The sequence below is a fragment of the Eleginops maclovinus genome, chromosome 2 (assembly GCF_036324505.1).
Source record: "Eleginops maclovinus isolate JMC-PN-2008 ecotype Puerto Natales chromosome 2, JC_Emac_rtc_rv5, whole genome shotgun sequence".
NCBI lineage: Eukaryota > Metazoa > Chordata > Actinopteri > Perciformes > Eleginopidae > Eleginops > Eleginops maclovinus.
In genome coordinates, this window is record NC_086350.1 from 1731898 (window position 1) to 1759337 (window position 27440).

A 27440-nucleotide genomic window follows, 5' to 3' on the forward strand; every position below is an offset into this window, starting at 1 on the left:
GTCCTCTAAGATTAGAGATTAGAACGGAGGAATAAATCACGTGACCCCCACCCCCCTCCCACCTCGTGGTCCTTGTGACCCGACAGGCTTGAAGCTAACGTGGTACTCGGTGCAGCAGAGGAATGTCCGGCCCCCCTCCGGCCCGATGCAGCGTTAAATTACCCTCTCAGCTGACGGCCCGGAGCTTAAAGAGTGTGTGTGAACAGGAGGAGTTGCTACAGCGGAAAGTAAGGAGTCAGGCTGAGCAAACACTGTAGTTTGATTTCTAGATAAACCTAATCGAGGCCAGACTTCCAGGTGATAAGATGCTGAGCGGGTCAGGTGAATGAACAAAAACCTGCTCCCTAAACAGGTAAATAAATAAGAAGGAAGAGGTTGCAACTAATAATTGTGTTTATTCATCAACTGATTTTCTTTCTACATAAATCGGTTAATTATTTGGTTTAAAAAGCGTTTAATATATTATATAATTATTATAATTATTATATAACTTGAATATTTTTATTCTATTTTAATTTATTAATTTAACTTCTTTTACGTTTATATAATTAACTGTATTCTTTTTTTTATAACTTCATATTTCTATTATTACTTCTCATGTTTTTATTCATTTTTATTTTATATTTTAATGCATGTTTTACTTTAACTTCTGAAGTGTTGTATACATTTCATTTTATTTTTATTTGAGTAGGAGCAAATGCCACGAAACACAAATTTCCTCAGGGATAAATAAAGCATTCTGATTCTATAAAATGTCAGAAAATACTCAAATATGTCACAATATTATTTCTATTTAAATTGAAACCCCCCAAAAAGGTGTTGAGCCGGTCAATTGTTTCAATTTTTATTTTAATGTGAAAATGTTTATTATTTTTTATTTAACAAACATTTTGTTGTATATTTTTTACTTTAACTCTTTTTATTTATCTAAAGGTTTTTCTTCTATTATTTATTTGCACATTTTAATGTTTTTTTTTTTAAATGCATGATTTTAAATTCTGATGTTTATATTAAATTATTTTTTTTATTGATTTGAGTATTTTTATTATATTTTATTTATGGGCAACTCTCATGAAAACCACATTTCCAGTTGGATAAATTAAGTGAGTGCTACCAGACTGATAGAAAAAACACAGAAGGTGAAAAATAATATTCATTTTTTAGGAACTGAATGATAAAACAGCTAAAGAGAGGTTTCACATCATTCCTCTCTGGGCTGCACACACTCAGCACCCTGAACACACACACACACACACACACACACACACACACACACCTTTATGAGTAACACAGAAAACTATCAAAATAAAGGATTCAAAAGCTAACCAACCTTAGCCTATAAATAACTTATCAGACCTCCAGCTGTGAACGCCTTCAAACAAACACAGTGCAGAACCTCTATCAGAGAACCAGAGTCGACTGACCTTTTAGAGGAAACAAGGGTAAGTCAAGCTAACGCAGCTAATGCTAGCATTTCCGGTGCAAATTTCAAAATAAAATCCTTGTTGACAAAGAAAAGCACACATTTGATCAAATCACAAAATAGGTGCATATTTTGATTATTAAAACACAGATAATCCAAAGTGCTCAATATAATGCTTTCAGGTTGAATCTGAAAGTTGTTTTTGTGCGGATTGGTAAATCTACAGCTCCAAGGCACGTGCTACCTTTCACACCAATCTCCATTTAAGAATCTGCTGTTTTAATGTTTCTTTCTTTGCCGTTATTACCATATGCACTCATAATATAAATACTATACGTCAAAGGCATATTTAGAGTTTGTTGAGGCATTCGGCAAATAAATGGTCCTTCTAACTCAAGTAAATGTAACATTTTCTACTGCTTTAGCTTTTATACGCTGCTTGATCTCTCCGTCCTTTGTGCAATACATCAGAAATCAGCATCAGGTTGATCCCGTAGGGACTTGGCTTGGGAACTGGAAGGTCACCGGTTCAAGTCCCGGAAAGACCAAGTGCTACCGAGGTGTCCCTGAGCAAGGCAGCGTTCCCTACACTGATCCCAGGGCGCCGTACATGTGGCAGCCCACTATATACCCCAGCTAGTATAAAGGGATGAAACGTGTGGTAAATAATGAGAATACCGTTATTGTCATCATGCAAAGGTATAGACATTGCGTTGGCATCTCTCACTGCAGTATCAGAAATGGACACTAGTAAATAAAAGAAATGACAATGCACTGCACTGAGAAGGCACACATTTGCACATATTTACAAGCTGTAAAATGTAAATATATAAAGCTCCCAAAAATATAAGATGCTAAAAAAAGTACCAATGAAATGAATCTAAAATTCACCTTCTAGAGGAAACGTTCAGGTAAATAATTTGAGTCTATTTTACGAATGTATTTTTTGTACATTTTTACTTTAATCTGTAGTAAAATGTATATACATTACTTTGTTCTATTTTTTTATTACTGCACATTTTTACTCTGACTTCTGATGTGATAAATATTGTTATTCTATTTTTTTATTTATATTTTGTACGTTTTGACTTCAACTTCTTATATTTACACTTATTATTGTTATGTATAGTATATTTATGTATGTTTTTTTATGCATGTTTTACTTTATCTTCTGATGTCTTCTAATTAGTTTTATTTAATACACTTAATTTTTCCACCTTTACAGAAGAACCGTTAAATCTCCCCTTTTCTGAATGGAGTTTGGTGAAATTAGCTTTAGCTTTTAATTTAAACAGCAGTCTACAAAGCGCATATAAGCAGAAGTAGGAGATATTTTAGGATATTCTGCTCGTTTAAATACGTAACAACTGAAGGTCACATTCGTAAACATTCATATTTTCGGGTTTTTATCTTTAATAACAGATAAACCGGACCGGAAGTGTCAGAATTAGCCTTAAGCTACAAATACAACATCGTTGTAGAGAAGCTAAATACGAGCTAACGGCTAACAGAAGCGGTTATAAGTGAGATAGATGTTTTACCTGTTTATCGGGGAGTTCTGCAGGTCATCTAGGCTTCTTCATGGCAGAGAGAAAACCTCACAGCCGCCTGAGAGCAGATGTTTACCGGAACGATCAGCTGCAGAAACACTAGCCCGTGTTGCCAGACATCAGGCAGGAAACACGTAAAGTAAGCTGTCAAACGAGGGGAGCGCAACCAGTTCTGTACAGGATTAATCTATAGTTTTCCTAATTGTCAAATATATTCACTACAAAGTTCATTTATTATATATTTAAACGTATACCAGTGACTGATAAGCAGTGGTGTAAAGTAAATAAGTAGATTTACTCAAGTACTTTACTTAAATACAATTTTGAGGTACCATTTGACGCTACGGTGTACTTTTACTCCACTATGTATTTACTACCTTTAGTTGCTAGGCAGATTAGGATGAATGATGGTAAATATAATCTCCCTTAAATCAGACTGTAGTTCACCTGCAGTAAATCCAGCAGCTACCCTGCAGTATACAAAGCCATTCAAACTAGCTGCACCTTTACCAGCTCTGAGAACACTTTAATGATCAATCATTATAAAACATATCAGAGATATTATTCTGAAATGGACCAATCAGACAATGACTACTTTTACTGTCACTACTTTAAGTACATTTAGAGGAGAGTACTTTCTACTTTCACTGGAGGAACATTTAGAATACTTTTACTGTGACAGAGTATTCCTACACTCTGGTACTTCTACTTTACTCAAGTACAAGACCTGAGTACTTCTACTTTTACTAAACTACAAGACCTGAGTACTTCTACTTTTACTAAACTACAAGACCAGAGTACTTCTCCCACCTCTGCTGGTTATGGACTAACACACACTGCCCCCTGCAGCCCATTGAACAGGGTTAACAAATACACAGGATATCATCTTTAAAAGTTCCCACTTGATTTTCAAATTGTTAAAATATGCATTTTAGGTATACTTCTGCAAACATTTCCTCCTCAGAAATGTGAACATCTCACATCAGTGTTTAGATTTATCTGTTATATTTTCCCTTTCATTTCTGGAGTTTTTCTTCAGCACAAACATCACTCAACTGGACTGACTGAACGGAAAACTGTTATTTTTATTTACTATAACATCAACTAAAAAGATCATTCAAGCGAAAACGGAGGAGAAATAACTCTGGATTCGGCTTTTAGTGCCTTTAGCATCTTTAAGTCAATGGTTTTCAGAATGTGTTTTTGTTTTTTAGCCTGAAATGAGGTCTGTGGTTAACACGAGCTGAAGAGATCTCAACGTTTTGTTCTACGACAAAATACGTCGGTAAATACCCCACGGGTGAGTTCAAACACAGCGGCTGCTAACAAGTGTCGAAATGAGACGACTAAACGTCATCACGCCAATATTAGCTTAGCGGTGGTGACGTGAAGTCATGTGACCGTGCTGTAGTTCCTTTATAGCCCAACATTAGCCGCCTTTAGCTTAGCGGTGGTGACGTGAAGTCATGTGACCGTGCTGTACTTCCTTTATAGCCCAACATTAGCCGCCTTTAGCTTAGCGGTGGTGACGTGAAGTCATGTGACCGTGCTGTAGTTCCTTTATAGCCCAACATTAGCCGCCTTTAGCTTAGCGGTGGTGACGTGAAGTCATGTGACCGTGCTGTAGTTCCTTTATAGCCCAACATTAGCCGCCTTTAGCTTAGCGGTGGTGACGTGAAGTCATGTGACCGTGCTGTAGTTCCTTTATAGCCCAACATTTTACTTCAAAACTGTGATATTTTGTGGAGGTTATCCTGCAGAACGAAACGTCTAAATATTATAACGTTTGTTTGACGGACATTATCATAGACTGTATATATATACAGTCTATGGACATTATTTTCTGCAATTATCCAAAATCACACGGAGAAATCCCATTGGACCTGGGAGACGATGCCTTCAGGCTCCAACACAGAAAAAGGTCATCTCGTTTCCACTACATTGGCCTCCAATTTGTTTTTATTTTACTCAAATGTCAAAACAGTTTGGGGATTTGAAAAATGTGAAAACTCACAGGATATACTAAGAATTAACAGAAATAAAATGTGCAAATCAGGTTTGAGAAGCTAGATAGAAAAGCAGAGCTGTCAATGTAAACGCAGTAACAAGTTCAAACACGTTGAATCGCTTGATACCAATAATCCCAGTTTGGTCTCCTGTAACGCAGAACTGGGATTTTAAAGACGAGAAATAAAGAACTGTGAATCAAACTCAACACTTGCCTCCCCAAAGTTTAAATCTCAAGGTGCTCTAACAACAAGGGAACGCTCATCTGCTTTGTGTTTGTGTTCCTAAAATCACTTCAATCACACAGCGGGTCGTAATATTCCTTAACCCTTTACAGATGACTCAGGGTGTTTGTCTCCATCCTTCAGTCGCTCTCACTGCCGCTCTCTGACATCGCATAGCAGTAGTCATTTCCGATGTTCTCCACAAAACACACACCTGAAACAGAAACAAGCAGTGCAGACATCAGATACCATCTCAATAATAGTTTACGGAGGAATGAAGCCGTCTTTCAGCGTGGGTCTTCTGACCGTTCGGGGTTCTGTCTTCATTTTCCTCAAAGTGCTCCATGTTGTAAGTCACAAAAATATTCTGTGGAAACAAAGATTTTTTTTGTCAAATCAATTCTAGAAATCCTGAAATTACTGCGAACAATGATTATTGTCACTATAGGAGAGATTTCAGATTTCAAACGGACCTTTTTCAAAATAAAAGCACAAGCATTTACATTTTACGTCACCAGGACGCTTCGAATGGACCTTCTTTTTTGCACCCCCCCACCCCCCGTTGAATTTTGAATCATTATAATTCCATTTATTTATTTTTTCCCATTTCATTTCATTGTGTTTTATGAAGTACTCGTCACTACAGGGGAGGATAAGGGCTATTCTAGGTAAACACTTGTGTTGTCTTCCTATCAACGCATGTCCTCATATTTATAAAACATATAGGACACATAAATCACCCAAATCTACCTTCTAAAGGCTACTTTATTCCTGCTTATTACCCAAAGTTTTACCCTTCTTTGTGAAATGAATGGACAAAAGTCCTCATTTACACAAAAACAAACCTAGTTTCCGAGTTAAAAAAGGAAAACCAGTTGAACCAATTTACAAAATGGAGTCCAGAAGCTATACAATTGAATAAAACCCCAAAAGCTAATGAGAGAGATCATCGTGGGAAAACGTAGTACACAAACAAACATGTTATCTTTCTGGCACTGACATCAAATAAACCTTTGGAGGGTTAATATTCAGAGAAATTATTAAGGATTTCTGGTTTCGAGATTATTAAATAAGGAAAAAAATACAAAATAAAAGCACTTGAATATTCTGGGATTATAAAATCCTTAATTTGCAACAAAAAATCTAATTTTTAAATCTTATTTCCAAATTTCGATGAGGAACAACATGGCTTCACTTCACATCCTCGACTCTAATCTTTGAAGATCACTCTCTCCAAGCTCCGTTATTATTTGTTCTTACCTACAAAGGACTTAATACGGCGCTGGTTATCCCTAGTTTATGAGGCTGGATTATCTATTTTTAAAAGATGACCCAAAGGATTGTAACTCACTTCCTGCCGTGGACGCAACAAAACTGACACCAGGAAACATTACATCTAATCGGCAGGAAAGGGCAGTTTTTTCAAATGAAGCGCTCCTCACTAGGAAGGTGTATTAGTGTCCTTTCTAGTTAAAGGAATTGCTCATAAAAATCACAAATCCATGGAACGACTCCGACTCAGTACCTTGTTCCTGACGAGCTTCTCCCATGGTCCCGGCTGCTGTTTGACCAGTTTGAGGACCGGCTCATTGGACCTCATTTCCCAGCAGCAGCGGTCCGGAGCGATGTTGGCGTGAAGCTGCAGGTCGGCTCTGTAGGTCCGCTCGTTCAAGCTGCCACTGAAAAACACAGGGATTTGAGCCTCTGCAGACCATTTACATGCACTAAAACCTACAGAGCACACTATGGGAGAGGGGAAACCCCAAAAAGCATAACTAAGGAATCTTTGCTCCATCAAAGTGTGATAAAGGGTTTACAGGTGTTTACATGGCCTTGCTGAACCTGTCCCCCCCCTCCCGGTGTAAAGGCTCTGGATGATGTGAGCTGGAGGTCTGCGGCTCACACACCTGTACACCACTCTGTCCGGGAAGAAGTGGCAGCTCTGGCTCTGCGGCTCCTTCAGCTTCATCGTCACAATCACAGAGTCGGACGTCTGGTACCAGCGGGTCGGGGGGTGGAAACTGAAACAACCGCAGGGGAAAATAAACGCATTTAGAGTTTAATTTAGAAAGTAAAATGGAGCTAAGGGACATTTAACCCCTGTAACTCTAATTGTAAAGTCCAGATCATCCAGTGTAGATTTTCAAAGTAAAAATGTTGTATTATGGTTAGGTTTATTGCATGGTGAGGCTTTCATTTCAAAATAAAAGCCCATCATTTTCATTTTACATTAACAGGACATAAAATAAATCTCAACTTTAACCACTAGATGTTGCACCTCTCCGTCTTTGAAGTTTTATTCCCATATTCTTTTTAATTTTCCGATTTGTTTTCAATGTATTTATTTACTTTTACTAAAAATAATTATCTATTATTTTACTTTGTTATAATAACATGAAGTCCTCAGGGATACAAAAATGTTTGTACTAAATATAACTTCAAATCACCTTTACTTTCCAATTTAAAGAGTTCACAGCGACACTGGTTCATTAATCACCTTTCTGTCCACAAAGTTTAAACAGCTGTGAGTAAAGCCGTACCTTTCAGGGGAGTCAGCACCATTACTGCTGACGAGCTGCTGGCGGCTGCTCTGATCCTCTTCTGCAGACACACCTGCACACACACAGCTCAGGGATCAGCTTCATTAACAACATTCTGCGCGTTCACTCAGTTTCCTCCCAGTGGAAGCAGCTGCAAATCATATTTCCACCACGGATTTTATTCACTAAATGCAATAATGACACCCTTTTAGCTCCATCTGGAGTTTTCAGGAAGGAATACGAGTAATTATGCAGCTCTTTACATCTGAAAATACATATCAACACAATGCTGACGGCAGCCCGTGAGGTCAGACTTGTATTTTATGTGTACCGTTTTCCCTGGGGTTTAGAAAAGCCGTCTTGCTGATCAGGGGGTGATGTTCTCCATCTTCGATCCTGTGTATCAAAATCATAAAGCTGTTGAGTTCAGACACGAAAAAAAAACAAAGCTGGAGACATTTATTCTTCCTAAGGACTTTCAGTTATATTCTTTAATATTTTAATGTCATTTATCCCAGGTCTTAATCTGATTTCCTGTCAGAAAAGAGCAGTAGCACACATGCTGGTTTTTCCCCGGCTGATGAACCTCGAATAATCCAAAAACCATGGCATTAAAAACATGGCACAATTACCTGGTAAAATTGGATGAAGAATATTGCTATACTTTGAGTTAATTGGTAAAAAAAAGAAAAAAGAATGAACACATTTAACGTAAAAAATAAGAGTTTTAATCTTAATTTTTCAAGCCTGGATTTACACCCAGCACATTTGTCCCGTACAAAAAGACACCAACCTCTTCTTCTGTCCAGTAGCTGACTGGCTGACCATCAGGGGTCTCTGATCACACACTGGAGCCAGGTGGAGGTCGGATACTGGTGGTGCTGGGACCAGGGACTGGATTGAGGAAGAATCTGGCCTGAGAGGCTCACAGGGATTGAGGGGAGGGAGGTCAGCGAGCTGGGAAGAGTATTTTTACAGATTAATTATACCGGGATAATGTGTGAGAAGTCTGAGGTCATCTGCCATAACCAAACATTCTGAAGGAGTATAAAACTGACTGACCTCGGCTAGTGTGGCGGCTTCAGCCAGAACTTCCTCCTCCTCTTTGATCCGGACCTCCAGAGACACCGGACCATTGGCACACCTACAAACCACAAAACAACAATAATAATAACAAAGCACTTTTCATACAGCACGGGCAGCTCAAAGTGCAAGTTAGAAACAAACAAGCAATCCCCCTCAGATCGATAATACAAATAAAATGCAATAAAATAAATAATGATTCCTGAAAAAATGAATGAAACCCTAATAAATAAAAGTAAACATAGGTGTACATAACTCCACTGAGTCGGCCTCGGATATTTCCTGGCAGGTTTAGGAGCCTAGTGGACAAAACTTGGACTTTAGGGATATTCAAAAAGCCGGCTGAGGAAGACCTCAGGGCTCGCCCAGGGACATACAACGGGAGTGACTCGGTGAGATACGTGGGTGCCAAACCATTAAGAGCTTTACTGAACCAGTAAAAGGATTTTAAAATGAATTCTAAAAGACACTGCGTGGATAAGTTGCAGCTTTACGATATGTACACATGACAACTGTTATGACCATACAGGCTACATCCACTCTAAGATTTACTTTCGGACCAATTCGGATGTCATCTACGCCCATTTGAAGACGACTGGAAACGCAAATTAGATGATCTGTCATAAATGCTGGACCCTTGATGATGTAAACGGGTTTGCTTATAGTTTCAGAAAATATGACAGCAGCTATTTTCGTTGGAGGATATGTAAAAATATCTGTTAGTATTAGGCTAAGGGGCGGGACATCTCTAAGCTGGTTAACCAATCACAACAGAGCCGGCCAGCTAACCAATCAGAGCAGACTGGGCTCTGGTGTTGGAGCAGCACAGGTAGAGGGAGAGAAATAAAGAGCTTTTTGAACATTAGAGCACAGAGACATGTCCCAGTATCCCATTGTGGAGTGTTTCCTCACTCAGAGATGCAAGCCCCCCCACTGCTCTCCTGGCACAGCGCCCTCAGCAGCTCCACGTGCTCGGGGTGACTGACGGCCATCCCAGAGGCAAGGATCTCTGACTGCACGGTGTACTCGTTGATCACAATTTTCGTACCCGGCACCTTCGTCAAACGGACCTGGGAAACAAAACAAAGAAATACTCCTGACGCTTATTTTTTACCATCTATACTAATTTGATTTAACTGTATTAATGTGTGCAATATGTCAGTGTACTCATTCTACTGAGCCTTTTATCTGCGCTGTGAGACAGATTAAGGATTCATGATGACAGTTTCTGACTTTATCTGTCCATCAATTAAGCACTTATTGAATAAGGAGCTGATTGACAGGCAGAAACCCACCATTGGATCAACAAACACCGTGTTTCCCAGACTGAAGACGGCTCTGGCTCGGTGCTGCAGACCGCAGATCTTCTGGCTGATCGCTCTGGTGACCTGTGAGAAAACAATCACATCACAGAATTACCACACGACTAAACGTCATCACGCCCAACATTAGCCTCCTTTAGCTTAGCGGTGGAGACATGAAGTCATGTGACCGTGCTGTAGTTCCTTTATAGCCCAACATTAGCCTCCTTTAGCTTAGCGGTGTTGAGGTGAAGTCATGTGACCGTGCTGTAGTTCCTCTATAGCCCAACATTAGCCTCCTTTAGCTTAGCGGTGGTGAGGTGAAGTCATGTGACCGTGCTGTAGTTCCTTATAGCCCAACATTAGCCGCCTTTAGCTTAGCGGTGGTGACGTGAAGTCATGTGACCGTGCTGTAGTTCCTCTATAGCCCAACATTAGCCTCCTTTAGCTTAGCGGTGGTGACGTGAAGTCATGTGACCGTGCTGTAGTTCCTTTATAGCCCAACATTAGCCTCCTTTAGCTTAGCGGTGGTGAGGTGAAGTCATGTGACCGTGCTGTAGTTCCCTTATAGCCCAACATTAGCCGCCTTTAGCTTAGCGGTGGTGACGTGAAGTCATGTGACCGTGCTGTAGTTGCTTTATAGCCCAACATTAGCTTTTTACTTCAGTAATCATTAAGTGGTGTTAATGTGTGGAGATTATCCTGCTGAACTAAACGTGTAAGTATCAGAAAGGTTTGAAATGATGGAGAAATCCCATAGTTTTTTTATTGAGAGAACCAGGGAGATGCTGCCTTCAGGGTCCACTACAGAAATAAGACATTAGGGATCAGAGTCAGGATAGAGCAGCAGACCTTGGGGTGCCAGTCGGTCTCTGTGTCGATTGGTTTGACGCAGCAGACAATGATCTCTACGGCCTGGCCGGGCAGAGAGTGGAACCTCTCCGGGAGCTGCAGGATCTGATGGGACTTCACCTCCACCTCCTTCCCCACGTCGATGAACCGGACGAACACGGTGAAGAACAGTCGGTCCCCTCTGGTGGGGACGGACAGGATCTTCACCCTGCAGAGGGGGCAGACATTACACTCATCTATCTGCTGTGATATGCACTGATGTGAAAGGGAAAATAGCTGGATCAGAAGACTGAGGTTTGGCGTAGCATATGCTGTATATATAAATATAGTTTTAGGCTTGCAAGATCTCCTCCAGGGTGATCCCTCCCTCCATCAATATGTACTTTCACAGTCAGACCTGTGGTAGCAGTCGTCCTCCAGCACGGCGTACAATCCTCCCTCCAGCATCTCCTCGGCTCCCGGCTTCTTGTCGGCGTAGTAAGCCGTCATCTCCGACGCCATGCTCTGGAGACCTCCATCCTCCCTCCTGACGATGCGGCCGTAAAACACGGAGGCCGTCTTAATGTAGAGAGGAAGCACCTGGGAGGACAGTGAGAGCAAGGGTGGGTTCTGGTTGCTTTATTGGAAAATAACAAAAAAGGTTTTTTAAATGAACCTCACTTCTATGATTCCCGAGGCAGGAAGCCCCGACCGATCCAGCTGGGAGACGAAGGTGTGACGGTCGGGACACACACTGCTGTCTCTGCAGAGGAAACACACACAGTTAGTGTCGTAGAAACCATGGAAATAAAGGAGAATATTTATGTTCGAGAAGGCCTGAGATAAAAGTAGATGTTGGAGAACGATAAACTATTCTTCTTCTAGTGTTTTTATTCCCTCACGTAGCAAGAGGATTCAGATGTAACCATCCTGTAAACGGTTTGATTAAATAACATTAAGAGGCAATTGTGCAAGCTAGGATGTTTTAAATCAGATGTTTCTGTATCTGTAAGGGTAAACAGCTACCTTCTTTTGGTTTCCCAATTGCGCAACTTAGATTCTGTTGGATATGAAATATATTCTGCAGGCTTTTATTGTGAGAAGTTTAAAGCAGTTCAGAGAAATTGAGATTTTTTAGGGTGAAAATCCGAAAACTGTGTCGTGACTCATTTCTAAGATGTCAGAGAGTCTCATTATGTCCTTAGGATATCATAATTAAATTATAATATTGAAGACTTTTGTTGTTAAAACTCAAGCAAAATCCGACCCACGAGTTTCCCGTCAAATATTTATGAACCACTTTCCAGAAGCACAGTGTCCAAAAAGTACAAGTCCCACAATGCATCTTGTTTTGTGACCAGTATTCTAGCAGCGGCCCTCCAGACAGTGTCCAAAGAATTCAATTTTAATTTACACTGTGGTGAGGCTCACTAATCTCATAACTTCACAGGTTTTAAAATATACAATAAATCCCTCGATGAATGTCGGTCTACACAAGTCTTACCGACCCTCTGAGGGCAACCATAAGGCTAATTGACACCTGTGGACTAAACTGTTTCCGCTCTGAATCTTATTTCATCTCTAAATACGTTCGGATAAAGTTTTGCTCTTGCCGTTTAAAGATTATAAACTAAGGATTCAACGTAGACGTTACAGAGAAAACCACTGAAACACCTGCACTCTCCGTAGCTCTTGATGAATCCACAGAGAGGTTTGTGGGTCTTCTGCTCCTCGCGGGCCCTGTGGACCCCCTGAGTGAAGGACAGCAGCTCGGGGGGGAGCGGGGCGTCGGTCCGGTACAGGTACTGCAGAACCCCGATCGCGTGACAGCTGTTCCTCTCGGAGAACAGCAGCACGGAGCGGGTGACGCGAGGACTTCCCGTCTGATCCTGGGAGGATAAACCAGAGAGGTGTCAACCCGTGCGTCACACAGGGACGAGGACTTTAGGATGGGTCGTACCCGCTCTGAAAGGTTCCTGAAGTTCTCGGACATGCAGAACAGCCGGCTGCCGAAAACTTTGGGGGACGTGGGGAAGCTGTAGTGGACGACACACGTGGCATCTCTGATCCCCAGACACCCCAGACACTCGGTGGAGGTCACTAGAGGACAAACAACAATTTCGATTTGATTTATTTCGAACGGGTAAAACAATAATACAAAAAACAACAACAACAAAAATAATGAAATCAAACAAAATAATTATGATGCTGTACAAACTGTTTTAAAATCAAACTACAAGCAGCACAGATAAAGCCCTCTGGAGAGAGCCCAGTTTACCCAGAATAACGTGAGTCCTGGGCCCGATGTCTTTCCTCCACTGCTGGATGACAAAGTCAAACTGCTGTGTTAACCCCTCGTGGGTCTTGAGGCAGAACGCTGATTTGTTGCTCAAGGCCTAAATAAAAAAAGACAGGCAGTTAACTTTAAAGAAAACAGCTGTTTGGTTTCCGTCAGAGGACTGTAAAGCATTAGAGACACACTGTACCGTCTGTAGGACTGAGACACGAACGGTATGCTGGGTTTTAAGGTCAAAATGTATGCAATTGATAGCAATTACTCTCCACTGCCTTGACTGTTTGAGATCCCACAGTAACCTCAATACAGAAGAATGGACCCGACAAAAAAACACAACATTAATGATGTGTTTCATTTTTCTGCAAACAAATTAGCAGCAGTCCATCTTATTGATCCGACCAGGAGGAGTCTCATCGTCTTTCCTACCCAGTTTCAATTTAGCCGAACATAACGTAGCTTTGCGTGATGGACCTAGAAAGAGAACGTCTCCCTGTGAACACCGCTGAGGTAAAATCACGTCTACTTCAGCGTGTGTAAAAAATGATAGGGGCTGTCAGAGCAAGTGAACATCGTTGCAGCAAGTGGAGTGCTCGCTATCCTCCGACAGTGTTGGAGAGCAAGTACGTATACTCAAATACTCGCGTACAAAACAACACGAGCTAGAGTAGACGCGATGTCACTTGTTAACATGGTTCTCTTTATCCGTTCAATTAAGAGTTGCATCCTGTGATGTAAATAAAGGGACGACGCATGACATGGTATGTATTAGGGGTGGGGGAAATAATTGGTACAGTATAGTAACGCCATATTTTGAGTGGCGATATTGTACCGATACACGGACGCCAAGTATCGGTGTGTTATTATATAAACTATTCAAATTCAAATGTTGATTTCTTTATTTTTACACAGACAGAGTTGCACAGAAGATAGGTTCAGAAATAGAACATTATTTACATTAAAGCTGGATATACTAAACACCTACGTTTTGAAGATTTGAAGCACATTGTGTACATATATAAAAAGCTGCCGTCTCACCTTGAACACGTCTTCCACCTCCTGAGCAGATTCGGCTACGATCAGAGTCTTCTGGCCGACGTCGGGGTTGAAATCCAGCGCACCCAGCAGCACTGAGATCTTACTGCTCTCCACAGTCATGAGGATGATCTGCACGAAGACATTTACACTTTACTGTCTTTTTTCCGGCATCTTAGCAACTCCATTTACAACAAGGACAGATATTAGGACAAGAAACAAGGAAACAGAGATAAAAGACTCCATCTCAATCCCTGCAGACAACATGTTCAAGGCCCTTTAATGACATTTGATCCGGGATTTAACTCCATGATTAACTTAAGGACTAACTGGTGCACAGAAGAGTGCTTCAGTCAGACCCTATATTTTATTTCAAAGTGGAAATCAAAGGGGTTTTGATTGAGACTGACCTGCTGAACGTCGCCGTAGAGAGCGGCCTCCTTTGGGACCGTTATGACGATGCACGGGTACGGCATGTGATTGGCTAACAGAGCCTCCATGTGAATGGTCCATTTCTTCGCCACGGCTACAAGCTGCTGCGGACAGGAAGTCTTCTCCTCGCTCGAGGTCACCTTCTGGAAATGCTGCAAAATGGTCGCCATCTAACGGGAGAAAATTCGTGTTTAAAGACGTGGGAGGAAAACGTCTTAATGTGTGTCTGTAGCTTTAAATGCTAACGAGCGGCGGCTGGCCACGCCCCTCTGTGCAGGGATTGGTTTAAAAAAACCACAATGGTGCTCTAGGAGGAGATTCAGGTGATAATGCGGGCGGGGCTTACCTTGGTTGGTTATTGGCTAATGGTTGCGCAACCCAAAAAAACATTATGACATTCAGACAGGTTTCTATAGAGATGGATCAGGACAAAGAGAGAGGGGGTCTTTGTTCCTGAGTTTCTTAACACAGAGGGGACACGTGTTTATGTAGAAAAGACATGAAGAAGTGGATTTTTGCATAATAGGCGACCTTTTAAAGTTTACCGAATTAAGTGTTTTGCAAAAATCCTGGTAGTAGTGATTCCTGCAGGCGGTCACCTGATCTGGAGCCAGAGTGAAGAGCCGGTCGGCCTCGTCCAGCACCAGGTGGCACAGACGCAGGAACAAGAAGCGATGGCAGGACAGCACACGCACCAGAGTGAAGGGAGTGGTCACCAGCAGCAGGCCTGCAGGAAAATCAAAACAACAGTGAGGCTGGACGTGGAGTCGTTAGCACACTGAACAGAGTCTGCGTTATGCTCACAGTTCTTGGGGATCCGGACGGCCTTGGCCTCGTCCTTCCTGATGCCAAGCAGCAGGGTGACGGGGTGGAGGGCGGAGCCGAGCTTCATCTCCTCCAGCAGCTCCATCATCACCATCACCTTCTCCCAGCCCGGACACAGCAGCACTGCCATGGGCTGCACATCAACACAGACCCAGCATATTATGGTACCAGAAACGCTATTTAGCCTGAGTTTATTATTTGCATTAGAATTATTTGTTTACACCCAGTTATAAATCAGTGTTTCTTTATGTATGTTAGCTCTCTGATTCAGAGCCAGGCGTCCCAGGACCCTTCATCCAGTTAAGAATAGAGTTAAATAGCACCAAGATGTACAACCTGTACGGTAAAAATGTGGCTTAAACTGGTTAAGAAGAACATTTAATAAGACATGGCAACCATTTTTAACAAACAGGAAGAGGTTAAAACTGTTCCCTAAATGATTCCTGAGTGTGTGTGTTAGTCAGCAGGTTACTGGGTGTGTGTACAGTCGCCTTGTTTGAGATGCTGGAGGACATGACAGGAAGCTGATCCACCTCGTAGACAATCAACCAGCATCATCCTTCAAACAAGCCCTCAAAACCCACCTTTTCAAACTGGCTTTACCCCCCTATGTCACACTGTAACTAATCTGAATGTTAAACTGTCAGTTTTTCTTGTGCGACGGTTCATTTCGTTGTTTAAGAAAAAGGAAAATAAAGATAATCCACGCTCAAAGGGGATCCAACGGAGACCAAATAAACCATATTACCGTGATTAAAATGCTAGATTTCTCTCATTTAAAGTATACTATAGATGTATATTAAAGTATACATCTGAGTAAAGAATTAGAAAGACTTTGGACTAAAATAAGCACATGTATGCATTTAGAGATGGATGTACTCACCCCTGCGGTGGCGGTGAAGCGGGCGAAGATGGAGTTGAGCAGGATGTGTGTGAGCAGCGGGGCGATGTAGCTGAGCGGCTGCTCGGCGTCGGGCGAGATGATGACGGTGTTGCAGCCTCGAGCTACAGCGGGCCAGCTGTAGCGCTCAGCTGGAGTCAGACTGCTGCTCTGCTTTCTCTTCAACACCTGCAGACACACCGCCGCGTCACAGAGCCTCAACCCGTAACAAAACCTGGCTTTAATGTTGCAGCCCCAATCTCTACCGCACCCTGCATCCTCAAAGCCTACAACGCTGACTGGGAGATTTCAGAGCACGTCTTTGAGTGAGAGACTTCCTCCACATGGTGGAGCTAACAGCCCAGACAGTGAAGTATTTACATTTTGCACGAGCAATAAAAGGCAGTAAACAATCATGTTGTGTTAAAACAGGAGCCTCCACGACATCTTGTACACGTTTCTCCCAGTTTCCCCCGGTAACTGTGTGATGTTGGGCAAAATAAATAAATTGTGATTGACTGATGGTTTGATGAGTCAAAAACAGCCTGAAATTAAAGTTAAAGCACGTTATATTTTACCCAGCGCAGAGCGTCTGTGATGGGGGCGTCGTCCAGGCTGCTGCAGGGCTCCACTGGGAGGGCGGAGTGCACCAGTATCCTACTCATCCTGGGATCACTGGAAACAACCTGAGACACAATGACATCACAGTGTCGTGTTTATAGGATCTCTACCTATAACTAATATCTATATAAAGTCCAGTAAAACACGGCTCTTCTTCTACAGTTTGATGGATTCTTGGTTTGCGTCCAATCCTAATTCAGATGCAGCAACTAAAACCATTTTGTGCTTTGCGTTTAGTCTGTAACGCGTCGATTCAACAACTCACCGCGTTGTGTGCACAGTCTGGATCAGGGTTCGCGGGCTCTGGGTTCAACCACTCCAAGAGGCTGCAGCAAACAATAAGGAAACCTTGTAAATCAATGTTTACAAAGCCCCAGAAATGTTTACATTTTCACCTCCGAAGATGCAGCTTTTTCGCTCCTGGTTGACATTCAACAGTTTCTCTTCACTGAATTGTTCTACTTTTTCAATTAAGGATTGGCAATTACTCAGGTGAGAGAATGATAATTGTCAGTATCAGTTAGAGCACTGGGGACACTAGTGGTTATTGGGGGTATTGCAGGGGTGTGTCAGGTTTACATGCATTTGTATCAGGGGGGAGTTATGCAGGTGATTTTCATTTAAAGGTACAGTCGGATAGTGTCTCTCTTCCTAAGGCTTTTCAATTCTCCTATCCACTATTCCTTAACCCTGTGACGTTTCACACAGAGGTCGAGGAATAGAGGGGAGGATGAAACGATAGGAGCTGATCTTTGGACAATTCCGTCGCAACCTTTGACCCAGCTGACGGTAAACAGGGTCACAAAAACCACTGAAACCAAACCGAGATGACTAGTTCAGATAAGCTACTAAAACCTGAAGGACTCCGGCATATCCCTGATGCTTCGGTGGAAAAATAAGGACAAATTCTGAACATAATGTGCCGTTTAAAAAGCCCGAAACAAATGTGGTTGTCATCAGTCAGAACAAATGTTTGTTTGTGCTTCTTTCTTCTCTGGAGCACACCGTGAAAAGGCCAAGTCCGTCTCACTCCTCCACGCTCTCTCCTTCGAGCTCCACCTGCTGAATCAAACGTAGACACCATTAGTAGAAAAACCACCTGGTATGTGTTGAGGGAAATACTCTCCGAGAACCGTAACTTTGACCCAGTTCATCCGTTTCTAGCCTGCGATCTTAGGCTCTCCTTATTCGGTGTGACAGTGATCTGTTTGTTATGCAGAAGGTTGATTATCCTCCTCAGATTAAAACATGGCGTGATGGAAACTTCTGGAGCAGCTGAGACGACACGGGGAGAGCTGGGACTTCATGGCAAACACTGAAGGTTCATTATGAAGTTAATGGTCCCGTTCCACACCCATTTCATTGATATTGTGTTAAAACTGATGTCCTCTGATCGAGTTTGTGACAGTATTTGACTGGGAAATGCCTTGGATCGCTTATTTCATGCCATTCTAAAATCTATGAAAAGCCTGGTAGAGAACACGGCGGCTTGTCTCATGAATATTCAATATGTTTATAAGCTTTGCTCTGACTGGATTGCTGTTCTTTTGAATATTCAATATGTAAATCAGCTTTGCCCTGATTGGATAAGCACTATAGCTGAGAACCCAGTTGTCAACCTCCTGTTTCGTGTCACATTTTGTGTTGAAACTATGATATTTACAGACCTTGCATGGGTAGATTATCTCAGATAGGTATGTATTAGCCTGCCTACGTCATACTCACGATTCTATTCAGAAAGTGAGTGTGAAACTGATCCATAGAGCTTTGATTATGGGGCGTGTTTCAACCGAACCAGGAAAAAAAATGCCTCTTCGCTCAATTGGATAGACCTACAACAATCAGAGCAACGTAGTATGTGACGTAGATTAAGCGACACACACTTGTTGTCAACGGAAATCAGCTGCACGCACGCTGGATAGCTGGAAGGAGGGTAGAAGATGACTGCAATGCAATGTTGAGATCCTGTAGAACAGACTCGATGGCAGAATCTAAACATCCTCGCTCTCCAGCGGCAGCCATGTTTGTTTCAAACGAATTCAACCCCAGCGCTCTTGAGTGACGTAGTCGATTACGTCCCTGTTGATCATCTGTCCATCATCGAATAAAGCCCACCCTGGCAATCTGATTGGTTCGACTGTCGCAAGATCGGAGATAACGTTTCCCCAACGGAGCAGAGCCAGACCGAACTTCCCGACCCAAAATGTTATGGGCGGGGCTAAGTTCGGCTGGCACCCAGGCTAGGTATGTATAAATTATTTTTACAAGCTACTCCTAATTTGCAGCAGCTGCTGTCATGGCGAATCCACGGATCATGAGTAGCTAACGTCATGGTGAATCCACATGGAGCTCATGTCAACACTGTTAGGAAAAGGTTGACCATTGCTCTCATCACCTCAGCTGAATCAGAAATACTTTGCGTTGGGCTGTTCTTGTTCTTCACCCCAACCATAATGAGGATATTTCGGCGGCGGTACGTATAGCTTCGTGAAGTTATGTTATAAGGTATAGTTGCTAGCTGCTTATTCTGACCAGATACGAGAATTAGCTTCTAGCTAGTGCTACATTGACTGTTCATGCTAGCATTGACCACATGGACTGAGTGCAACTTCAAACAGTACAATAAAAGTGGTATCCTTCCTGCAGGTGAAACGGTTGGCGACCGCCGTGATGGCACAGTTCCAGGTTTCAAAACCAAATTTGATACAAAGCCTCTTGTATTCCCCAAAGTTGAGGAAGTCATCTTGTGGGAATTGTTTGTTGCTTGTTCGTTGCCTTTGCTGTTTAGTTCTGAATTGTGTATTTGCACATGATTGTTGGTTTCTCTGTTTGATTGACCACTTCGTTATTTAATTGTAGTTGTATTGTTTCTTTGTTTTCTCATGCAGCACACAAAATAATCAAGACCAAAAGGGAAAATAAATACTGGTTCTTGCATTAAACCCTGCCTTCTCCTTGCCTCATTGCATCCTTGCCCTTTGGGTCTTCTGACCGAGACCCTGTCTGCTCGCCACACTCACTCTCCCCGAACCAAATCACCCCTACAGTTCCTTCACATCTTCTTCAAAATGCGACGAACACAGGACTGTTCTGGGACCATAGTGTTCTGGTATTCTTCCAAAAATAAACTGTAGCCATGTATCCCTCAAATCAACATTCTGGGGCAAGGCATGCAGTGTAGAAGTTCTGTTCTGGCATTAAAAACAGGCCCGTTGTCGTTCTGCCATTATCGAGTCTGAAAAGCGGGTCTGCTAGTCACCGGATTTCATTCTGCCTGGTTCTGTCAAAACTTCTATGGGCGGAGCCATGAATAATAATGACGCTTTCTACGACACACTGACGGAGACTTCAGATTGGTCCATATCTTCCGCCTATTTTCTTTCATTGGCTATAGCATACAGCAGACACGTTCCAGTTTTCAAACCTACCATAGTTCACAAACTCATATTGACCTGTGTTATGTCAAAAACAACAGGGATTCACTTTTTTTAGTGGAAGGTCCCCTTTAAGCGATTGCCTGACTAACTCTGAAGATCTCCTCCGCAGTCGAAGGTTTTAAACCAGTTCAGAGAGTATAATCAACATTTTTCATCAAAAAGACACTGAATGCAACTAAAACGGTCGTCCAGGGCCAAACAATGTACAATAAACCATCTCAGGTCAACAACAGAGAGCCAGAGCTCCTTAAGAGAGAAAGCAGCAACACCCCAAAACCACAGACCTGTGCCATGGGGAAAGAGAGAGTGATGGACTGCTTGGGTCAAAGGTTAGATACCTAAGCAACACATGGGACTGGGGGAGAGATCTTCAGGGTTGGTCACCTGGTGGCTGCAGCACATTTCTTTGTCAGTAATTTCAAAATGAACCTTCAGGGTTTGACATCAAGCTCCAGCTCTGCTGTGCATCTCATCTTTGATTTATCTGGATCACATCGACACGCTGTAATGCAGGGAAGCTGGATCATAGAGGTCCTTTACCATGCTGCTTCATCTTCGAGACATTCCATCGGACTGCTCTCACAAACACCTTCAGCTCCACCTTCATCACTGATAAAGAACCAACAGAGACAAGAAATGCAGTTACCATCTGCTGATCTTCCCTCAATGAACAGAATAAAGGTGCATCCGTCTCACCTCACGCTGGTCAACGCTTGCTTGTGCAGAATCTCAGGCTCTCTGTTTGAAGGAGACAAAATATTTAACATATATAACATTTCACTTTCAAATGCACAATATAGCCCAGCGCCACACCTTCATCACACATGTTGCTGCTTGTTTGTAGCATTTTCAGGCAATTTGGAATCTATTCTACAAAACGATGGTGTTTTTTAGATTTCGAGAAGCGTATAAACAAACACTGGATGTCCTTTATGGACTTTGATCCATGTTGGAAGTACATTTAGATGTTCTAGGAGTCATAGATAGATATTATGGATCTAATAATGCATTGGACCTGCTGCCTGCTTCACGGGGCTGCAGCTCATGCTGTTGGTTCTGAAGCGGAGCAGAGCGAGGTGGCACACCAGCCCCTGTTCCGGCTGCAGAGGAAAGACCTGAAGAAATAGCTGCAGAAGGAGCATCAGATCAGAGGTTAAATGATGCAGTGGACAGATAAGACATCCTGATATACATGATAAAAGCTGCTGCTATAAAACAGTGTGTGTGTGTGTGTGTGTGTGTGTGTGTGTGTGTGTGTGTGTGTGTGTGTGTGTGTGTGTGTGTGTGTACGTACCAGCAGGGGACTGGGTGTCTGTGCTCGGCTTGTTTGAGGTGCTGCAGGTGGTCTGGGTTAATACGCTGGAGGACAACATGACAGGAAGCTGGTCCAGCTCGCCCATCCCGCTGTCAGCTGACTCTCTGCTGTAGTAAGCAAACTTCTTGGCCACCAGATCGTCGTTCAAACAGATCTGGAAATAAAAACATGTAAATCTTTTGTGTATAAAACACGCAAGCTCAAAGAACAAACGATACGAGGAGACATTAGCCGCCTTTAGCTTAGCGGTGGTGAAGTGAAGTCATGTGACCGTGCTGTAGTTCCTTTATAGCCCAACATTAGCCTCCTTTAGCTTAGCGGTGGAGACGTGAAGTCATGTGACCGTGCTGTAGTTCCTTTATAGCCCAACATTAGCCGCCTTTAGCTTAGCGGTGGTGACGTGAAGTCATGTGACCGTGCTGTAGTTCCTTTATAGCCCAACATTAGCCGCCTTTAGCTTAGCGGTGGTGAAGTGAAGTCATGTGACCGTGCTGTAGTTCCTTTATAGCCCAACATTAGCCTCCTTTAGCTTAGCGGTGGAGACGTGAAGTCATGTGACCGTGCTGTAGTTCCTTTATAGCCCAACATTAGCCGCCTTTAGCTTAGCGGTGGTGACGTGAAGTCATGTGACCGTGCTGTAGTTCCTTTATAGCCCAACATTAGCCTCCTTTAGCTTAGCGGTGGTGAAGTGAAGTCATGTGACCGTGCTGTAGTTCCTTTATAGCCCAACATTAGCCTCCTTTAGCTTAGCGGTGGAGACGTGAAGTCATGTGACCCTGCACCACTATGTCTGTATTAAGGCTCTTTTTTTTCAATAAGCATGACTTGCATAATCTCACCCTGCAGAGTAAGTGGTTTACCTTGATGTTTCCTACAGTCAGGTAGAGCTCTATGGAGGTAGAGTCCGCCTCGGATTCAAGCAGCACAGCCTCGGTCTGAGTGGAAGCTGATGAAGGATTTGGACGCAAGTCTCAGCGAACAGCGATGAAGGACACATTAAAGGTTGCTTTTGAAAGGTAAAAATGACCGGCGAAAAACTGTTTTCCTATCTATGTTCCATGTTGCTCACCTTGCAGCAGGCTGTGCAGGTACAAAGTAGATGAGCTGTCCCACTGAGTGGACGCTCTGCAGAGGAAACGGACAAAGCATCAAGCTAAAAGTGGGTTTAATGTCACAGGACTAACACCTGCTAACTTCATAACAGGTGTTGAGTAGAAAGAGCTTTTTATTCTTGAACTCTTATTATTTTGTCAGTTCATTCATGGATTCTAGGAACTGTGGATAACCTAAACAGAGTGCAACCTGCATTATGTTTCTCTCACATGAGTCTCGCCTTCTCATCGTGGACGGACACTTGCAGGGTTGTCGGTTTGATTCCTGCCAGGTGAAACCTTCTCACACAGAAGGGCAGCTGGAGGAAATGCTGCATAGCGATCCGGATCCTTGTCAGAATGAGACGAAACACAAAGCTTTAAAAAATAAGAAAAACAGTGAAAGCTCTTTCACAGCGTCATCGTTTTTCAGCCGTCAGATTACATTTCAGACTTTCCTCTCATAAAAATCCTAAAGGTCCAGATAACGTTCTGGTCTTACTGGTCTGAAGGGACGACGAGTCTCTCTCCGTGGTCCACCAGGAGGCAGCGAGCCAGACAGGACACCGAATCCAGGAAGATGGACTCAATCAGCACCCGGCACCACGACTTCATCGCCGCCCAGTACACCACACACACCTGGGAGGAAACACAGCCACACACACACATCCAGTCCAGCTGCAGCCCAGTTAAAAAAGGCACAGTAAAGGGATCCTTACCTGCCCCTCTTCTAACGATGTGGGCTTCAGCTTGTGCAGGTCCTGGGTGACGTCGTGGTAGAACAGGTTCATCTGAGCCAGCAGACTGTCGTACTGACCCAAGGTCTCTGCTTCCCTGCCCCGACCAAGAACCACCCGGCCCAAGAGGCAGGACGGGCTTTCAACCTGCAGGGGCCACAAAGAACTGATTCAATATGAGGAACCACAACGGGGGTTTACTCGTTAGTTAAACACTTATTCTACTACAGAATAAAAATGTAATGGAGACAAACGACCAAAAGAGGAAGGAAATTAATTACATTTTTAGGAAGTTTTATTATATTAACCGTGAAAACATTCCTCCTTTTCTTTTACTGAGTTGCTTTATCACATTGCAAGGTCTTGCCTTTTCAGAAATGACCAGTGGTGGAGGAAGAACTCCATATTTAAGTAACAATAGAAATACAGTGTATTTGACCTTGGTTAGTTTCCACTGGCTTCATTTGATTTAATTTATCCATTATTTACCAAAGTCCTGAGTCAGGCCACTGACTGGCAGCATTTCTATTAATTAACGTTAACGTTCCTGCTTACTCGTTGATGAAACAGTCACTTACCTTCAAAATGGATATGTTAAGCATGGTGTGCAGGTTGGTCAAATGTACACCAATGTCTAAAAGACGACACTGAAAGAAAGCACAACATGTTGGCTAACTGGTTGATTTTGCAGACCAGCTCACAGAGTCCTGTTGTGAACCCAGAGATGCTGAGGACCCCTAAGTTTTGTGATTGAAATGTATAGTAGGGGTCCCCAGCACATAAAAACTGGGATGCTGACTTGCATATTTTGGGCAATTAGCATTAATGGACATCATCTCCTACGGGGACCGATTTGGACAATTTTGGAGTGATTTTAATTCATTTTTGGTCGATTTGGAAGTGTTAGAAGGCTCTGGATCAATTTGATTGGACAGATTGCGTATTTATTTGAAAGAAAATTGTCCACAGTCAGTGTTGTAGTACTCTGACTCGTGTCCGAGTACTGAGCTAAATTTAGAGACTCCTGACTTGACTTGGACTTGAGCACCAATGACTTGAACTCGGACTCGTGCATTCAGACTCGCGATGACTCGAAAGGACTCGACTTTGTCATTAAAACCCTGAGGTCGAAGAACATGCCGGCGCGTTTTTTGCAACGTTTTCGATATGTTTCTGTTAATATTTATGCCATAATACGGAGTAGAAATGTTGCCGGAATCGGTAGACTCTCTTCTTTCCGATGCATTCTCCCGCGAGATCCTACGTGACCCACAGCCGGAGCTAGAGGGCCAATGGGCATGGCTAGTGTGACGTCAGGAACCGTTGGGAATCAATTCCGTGTCCATTTGCATTTTTAGGTCACGTAAACAACAATGGCTACAGCACAGGAACCGGTCACTTTTTATAGTGACAGCCTACTTCGCTGACATCCCAAAGTCTGTTCAGAAGGTTTAAACTCATATCATTCCAGGCCTCAATGAGGAAAAAAAAGCTACGATGTTGACGTGAGAAAGTAAGGGTGTTGGTACGGTTAGCTAATGTAAACACGGGGCGATGCTGACTGTCTTTTAGCCATGTGGGGTATGTTAAGGGTTATGCCACGTTCCATTTACGTCGGAGGTCGGAACTGGGAGTGACGTCACATCCAAGTTGACTGCGTTCCAGTAACACAAGTCGGAAAAGATGGACGTTCGCAGGAAGGCTGTTGTTGCTCTTGCCGAATACCAAAACTACAGAACAAATATGCAGTCCATTTGAAAAACTTTAAAAAGTCCACATAAATAGAAAACTACAGAGCTAACTCACTGTTTTGAAACATGTACACCAGTGTTTAAGGCCGAATCTAGTCAAAATATGCATGTAATATTTTTTCCGGCATCATATAGCAAACTATTTGGAACATCCTTACAGTATTTTCAAAACAGTGTGTTAGCTCTGTAGTCTGTCATCGGCATCAAACTGGACAATTTTGAAGCTGTGGTGGAGAGGAGGACACTCAACAGGCTGCTGTCCATCCTGGATAACACCACCCATCCTCTCCACCTGCAGCTGGTCAGTCAACGGAGCTCCTTCTCTAACAGGCTAATACAGCTCCGCTGCAACAAGGACAGACACAGGAAAACATTCCTGCCCACGGCAATAACTCTTTAATAAATCTCCTTTAAGAACTCTCTGCTTCATAGCTTCACTGGACTTACACCTCACTGGACATTCACATCCACATTCATTTAAGTCATTATTAATCCTGTTTAATCATTCTATATATCATTCTTACTGCCCGTTCTTTTTCTTTAGATTTGTAAATCATGTTTTGTTTTTGTTTATCCTTATATTTTACTATTTCTTATTGTGTATATTTTGTATTGTCTCTGTGTTTCTAATGCTGCTGGAACAAAAGAATTTCCCAAATTGGGATCAATAAAAGTCATATCTATCTATCTATATCTATTTTACACTAGACTATTTTAAGTATTCCAACAAAGCAAGCCATGAACGTTCGCCTTGTTTACAGATTTAGCAATTACCTCGGGTTAGCCATCGTTAGCAATACCGGTTGATAACAGCTGTGTCATATTTTGTGCATACTAATGTCGTAGCCACATATCTCCAGATAGAAGATGAGCGGTGCTTTATGTACAGGTGATTTAATGTGACACAAATAAAACTGAAGAGCGACAAATGTTATGTGATCAACGTGTTTCCTGACTGCGCTGGGTAGTTGTGTGCGCACAGAAAGTTGAACTGGGGTATGGCGAGGTATCTCCGAGTTTCCGAGTAGGAAGTCCGACCTCGGGGCGTTCCAGTGGAAATTTCCCGACTGCAATGAACGCAGCATCATACACATTTTGCTCATGTAGATAACGTTACAACACACCGGGAATGTCTTAGAAACATAGCTAGACAGGTTAGTGAATGTATGGTTGGAAGCTAGCGCTATCTATCTAATGTAACGGCTGGGCGTTGCTGATTGTCCTTTAGCTGCCTTAGGGTTCGATGAGGGTTAGAAAGTTTAAATGATGTTAAGTTCAGTTCAAAGTTCACAGAAAAATTAACTTGTTCACTTCTTTTGAACTAGTTCATGCACAGCACTGTTAACATCTGGCGTTTCCTCAAAACCACTTATACATTGTCAAAATCGTCCAAGCCATTTTCAAAAACTGTTATCGGCTATAATGCTAGTTCATGCATCTTATGCTAATTGTGCTAAATATCCAACATATGCAGTTAGCATCCGGCAGTTTCTATGTGCTGGGGACCACAACACTTTGGGGTACTCAACATTTCCAGGTTCACACAGCTAGACGTTTCCTAAAAGTCAAAATAAGACTTAAGAGCTAACGTCGACATTTTGCACCCAAGAGCGAGACGCACATGTCGGCTCACACGTGCTCACTTGAGCTCACTTGAGCTAACATGTGTTCACCCATAACTACTACAATACAAAAGTGCTCCCAATTGAAGCTGAATTAGATTCGTGTTAATTGAAACACGGTTTTTTTTCTCCATATTTAAAATTTCGATTGATTTTCCTCTAATTTAACCGGTAAAACGTACCTGTTTCCGAGCTTCTGCAGGGGAGCGGTGGGTGTGGTAACAGGGGGGTCACTTCCTTCTGAATGTGACCGAGAGAGATCGCTGTGCAGCGCCCAGTGTCCTCCGGGGTGAGAGGGTGGTTCGTTCTTTCTTTAGGAACATCATATATTTTGATTATCTGTAATGTACCTGTGGTTTTGTATTCTGTTATTGTATTGAAAATGGGCTATTTGTTAATATATTACAAAATGCATTTCTAGTTAAAAAACAAGCTTAGAAAA

The 27440-nt window shown here is 42.6% G+C and overlaps 1 protein-coding gene across 1 annotated transcript; it reads right to left on the minus strand.

Moving 5' to 3' along the window:
• Positions 1-4914: 4914 nt before the first annotated feature.
• On the minus strand, positions 4915-27273 carry tdrd12 (tudor domain containing 12). The gene is made up of 35 exons (XM_063908205.1): positions 27181-27273; positions 24204-24272; positions 23608-23772; positions 23391-23527; positions 23120-23239; positions 22867-22922; positions 22658-22743; positions 21777-21951; positions 21498-21609; positions 21179-21220; positions 21023-21091; positions 18051-18107; positions 17311-17371; positions 17003-17110; positions 16428-16613; positions 15524-15677; positions 15319-15446; positions 14698-14889; positions 14291-14419; positions 13238-13355; positions 12920-13059; positions 12634-12848; positions 11641-11722; positions 11378-11559; positions 10981-11188; positions 10123-10215; positions 9740-9897; positions 8807-8888; positions 8538-8701; positions 8076-8140; positions 7745-7817; positions 7112-7225; positions 6730-6883; positions 5511-5571; positions 4915-5418 (listed from the first exon to the last, which is right to left on the minus strand). The coding sequence occupies exons 2-35, from the start codon at positions 24225-24227 to the stop codon at positions 5345-5347; spliced, it is 3984 nt and encodes a 1327-aa protein (XP_063764275.1). The 5' UTR covers positions 24228-24272; positions 27181-27273; the 3' UTR covers positions 4915-5344.
• Between the last annotated feature and the right edge of the window lie 167 nt (positions 27274-27440).

What these genes read in the sequence shown, in the direction of transcription:
- tdrd12 (XM_063908205.1), bottom strand. Translation starts at nt 24,227, where the DNA reads ATGCTTAACATATCCATTTTGAAG. An exon ending in AGACCGACTGGCACCCCAAG is followed by an intron (nt 10,216 to 10,980) that starts GTCTGCTGCTCT and finishes GTTTTCTCACAG; the next exon opens with GTCACCAGAGCGATCAGCCA. An exon ending in CCGGACAGAGTGGTGTACAG is followed by an intron (nt 6,884 to 7,111) that starts GTGTGTGAGCCG and finishes TGTGTTTTTCAG; the next exon opens with TGGCAGCTTGAACGAGCGGA.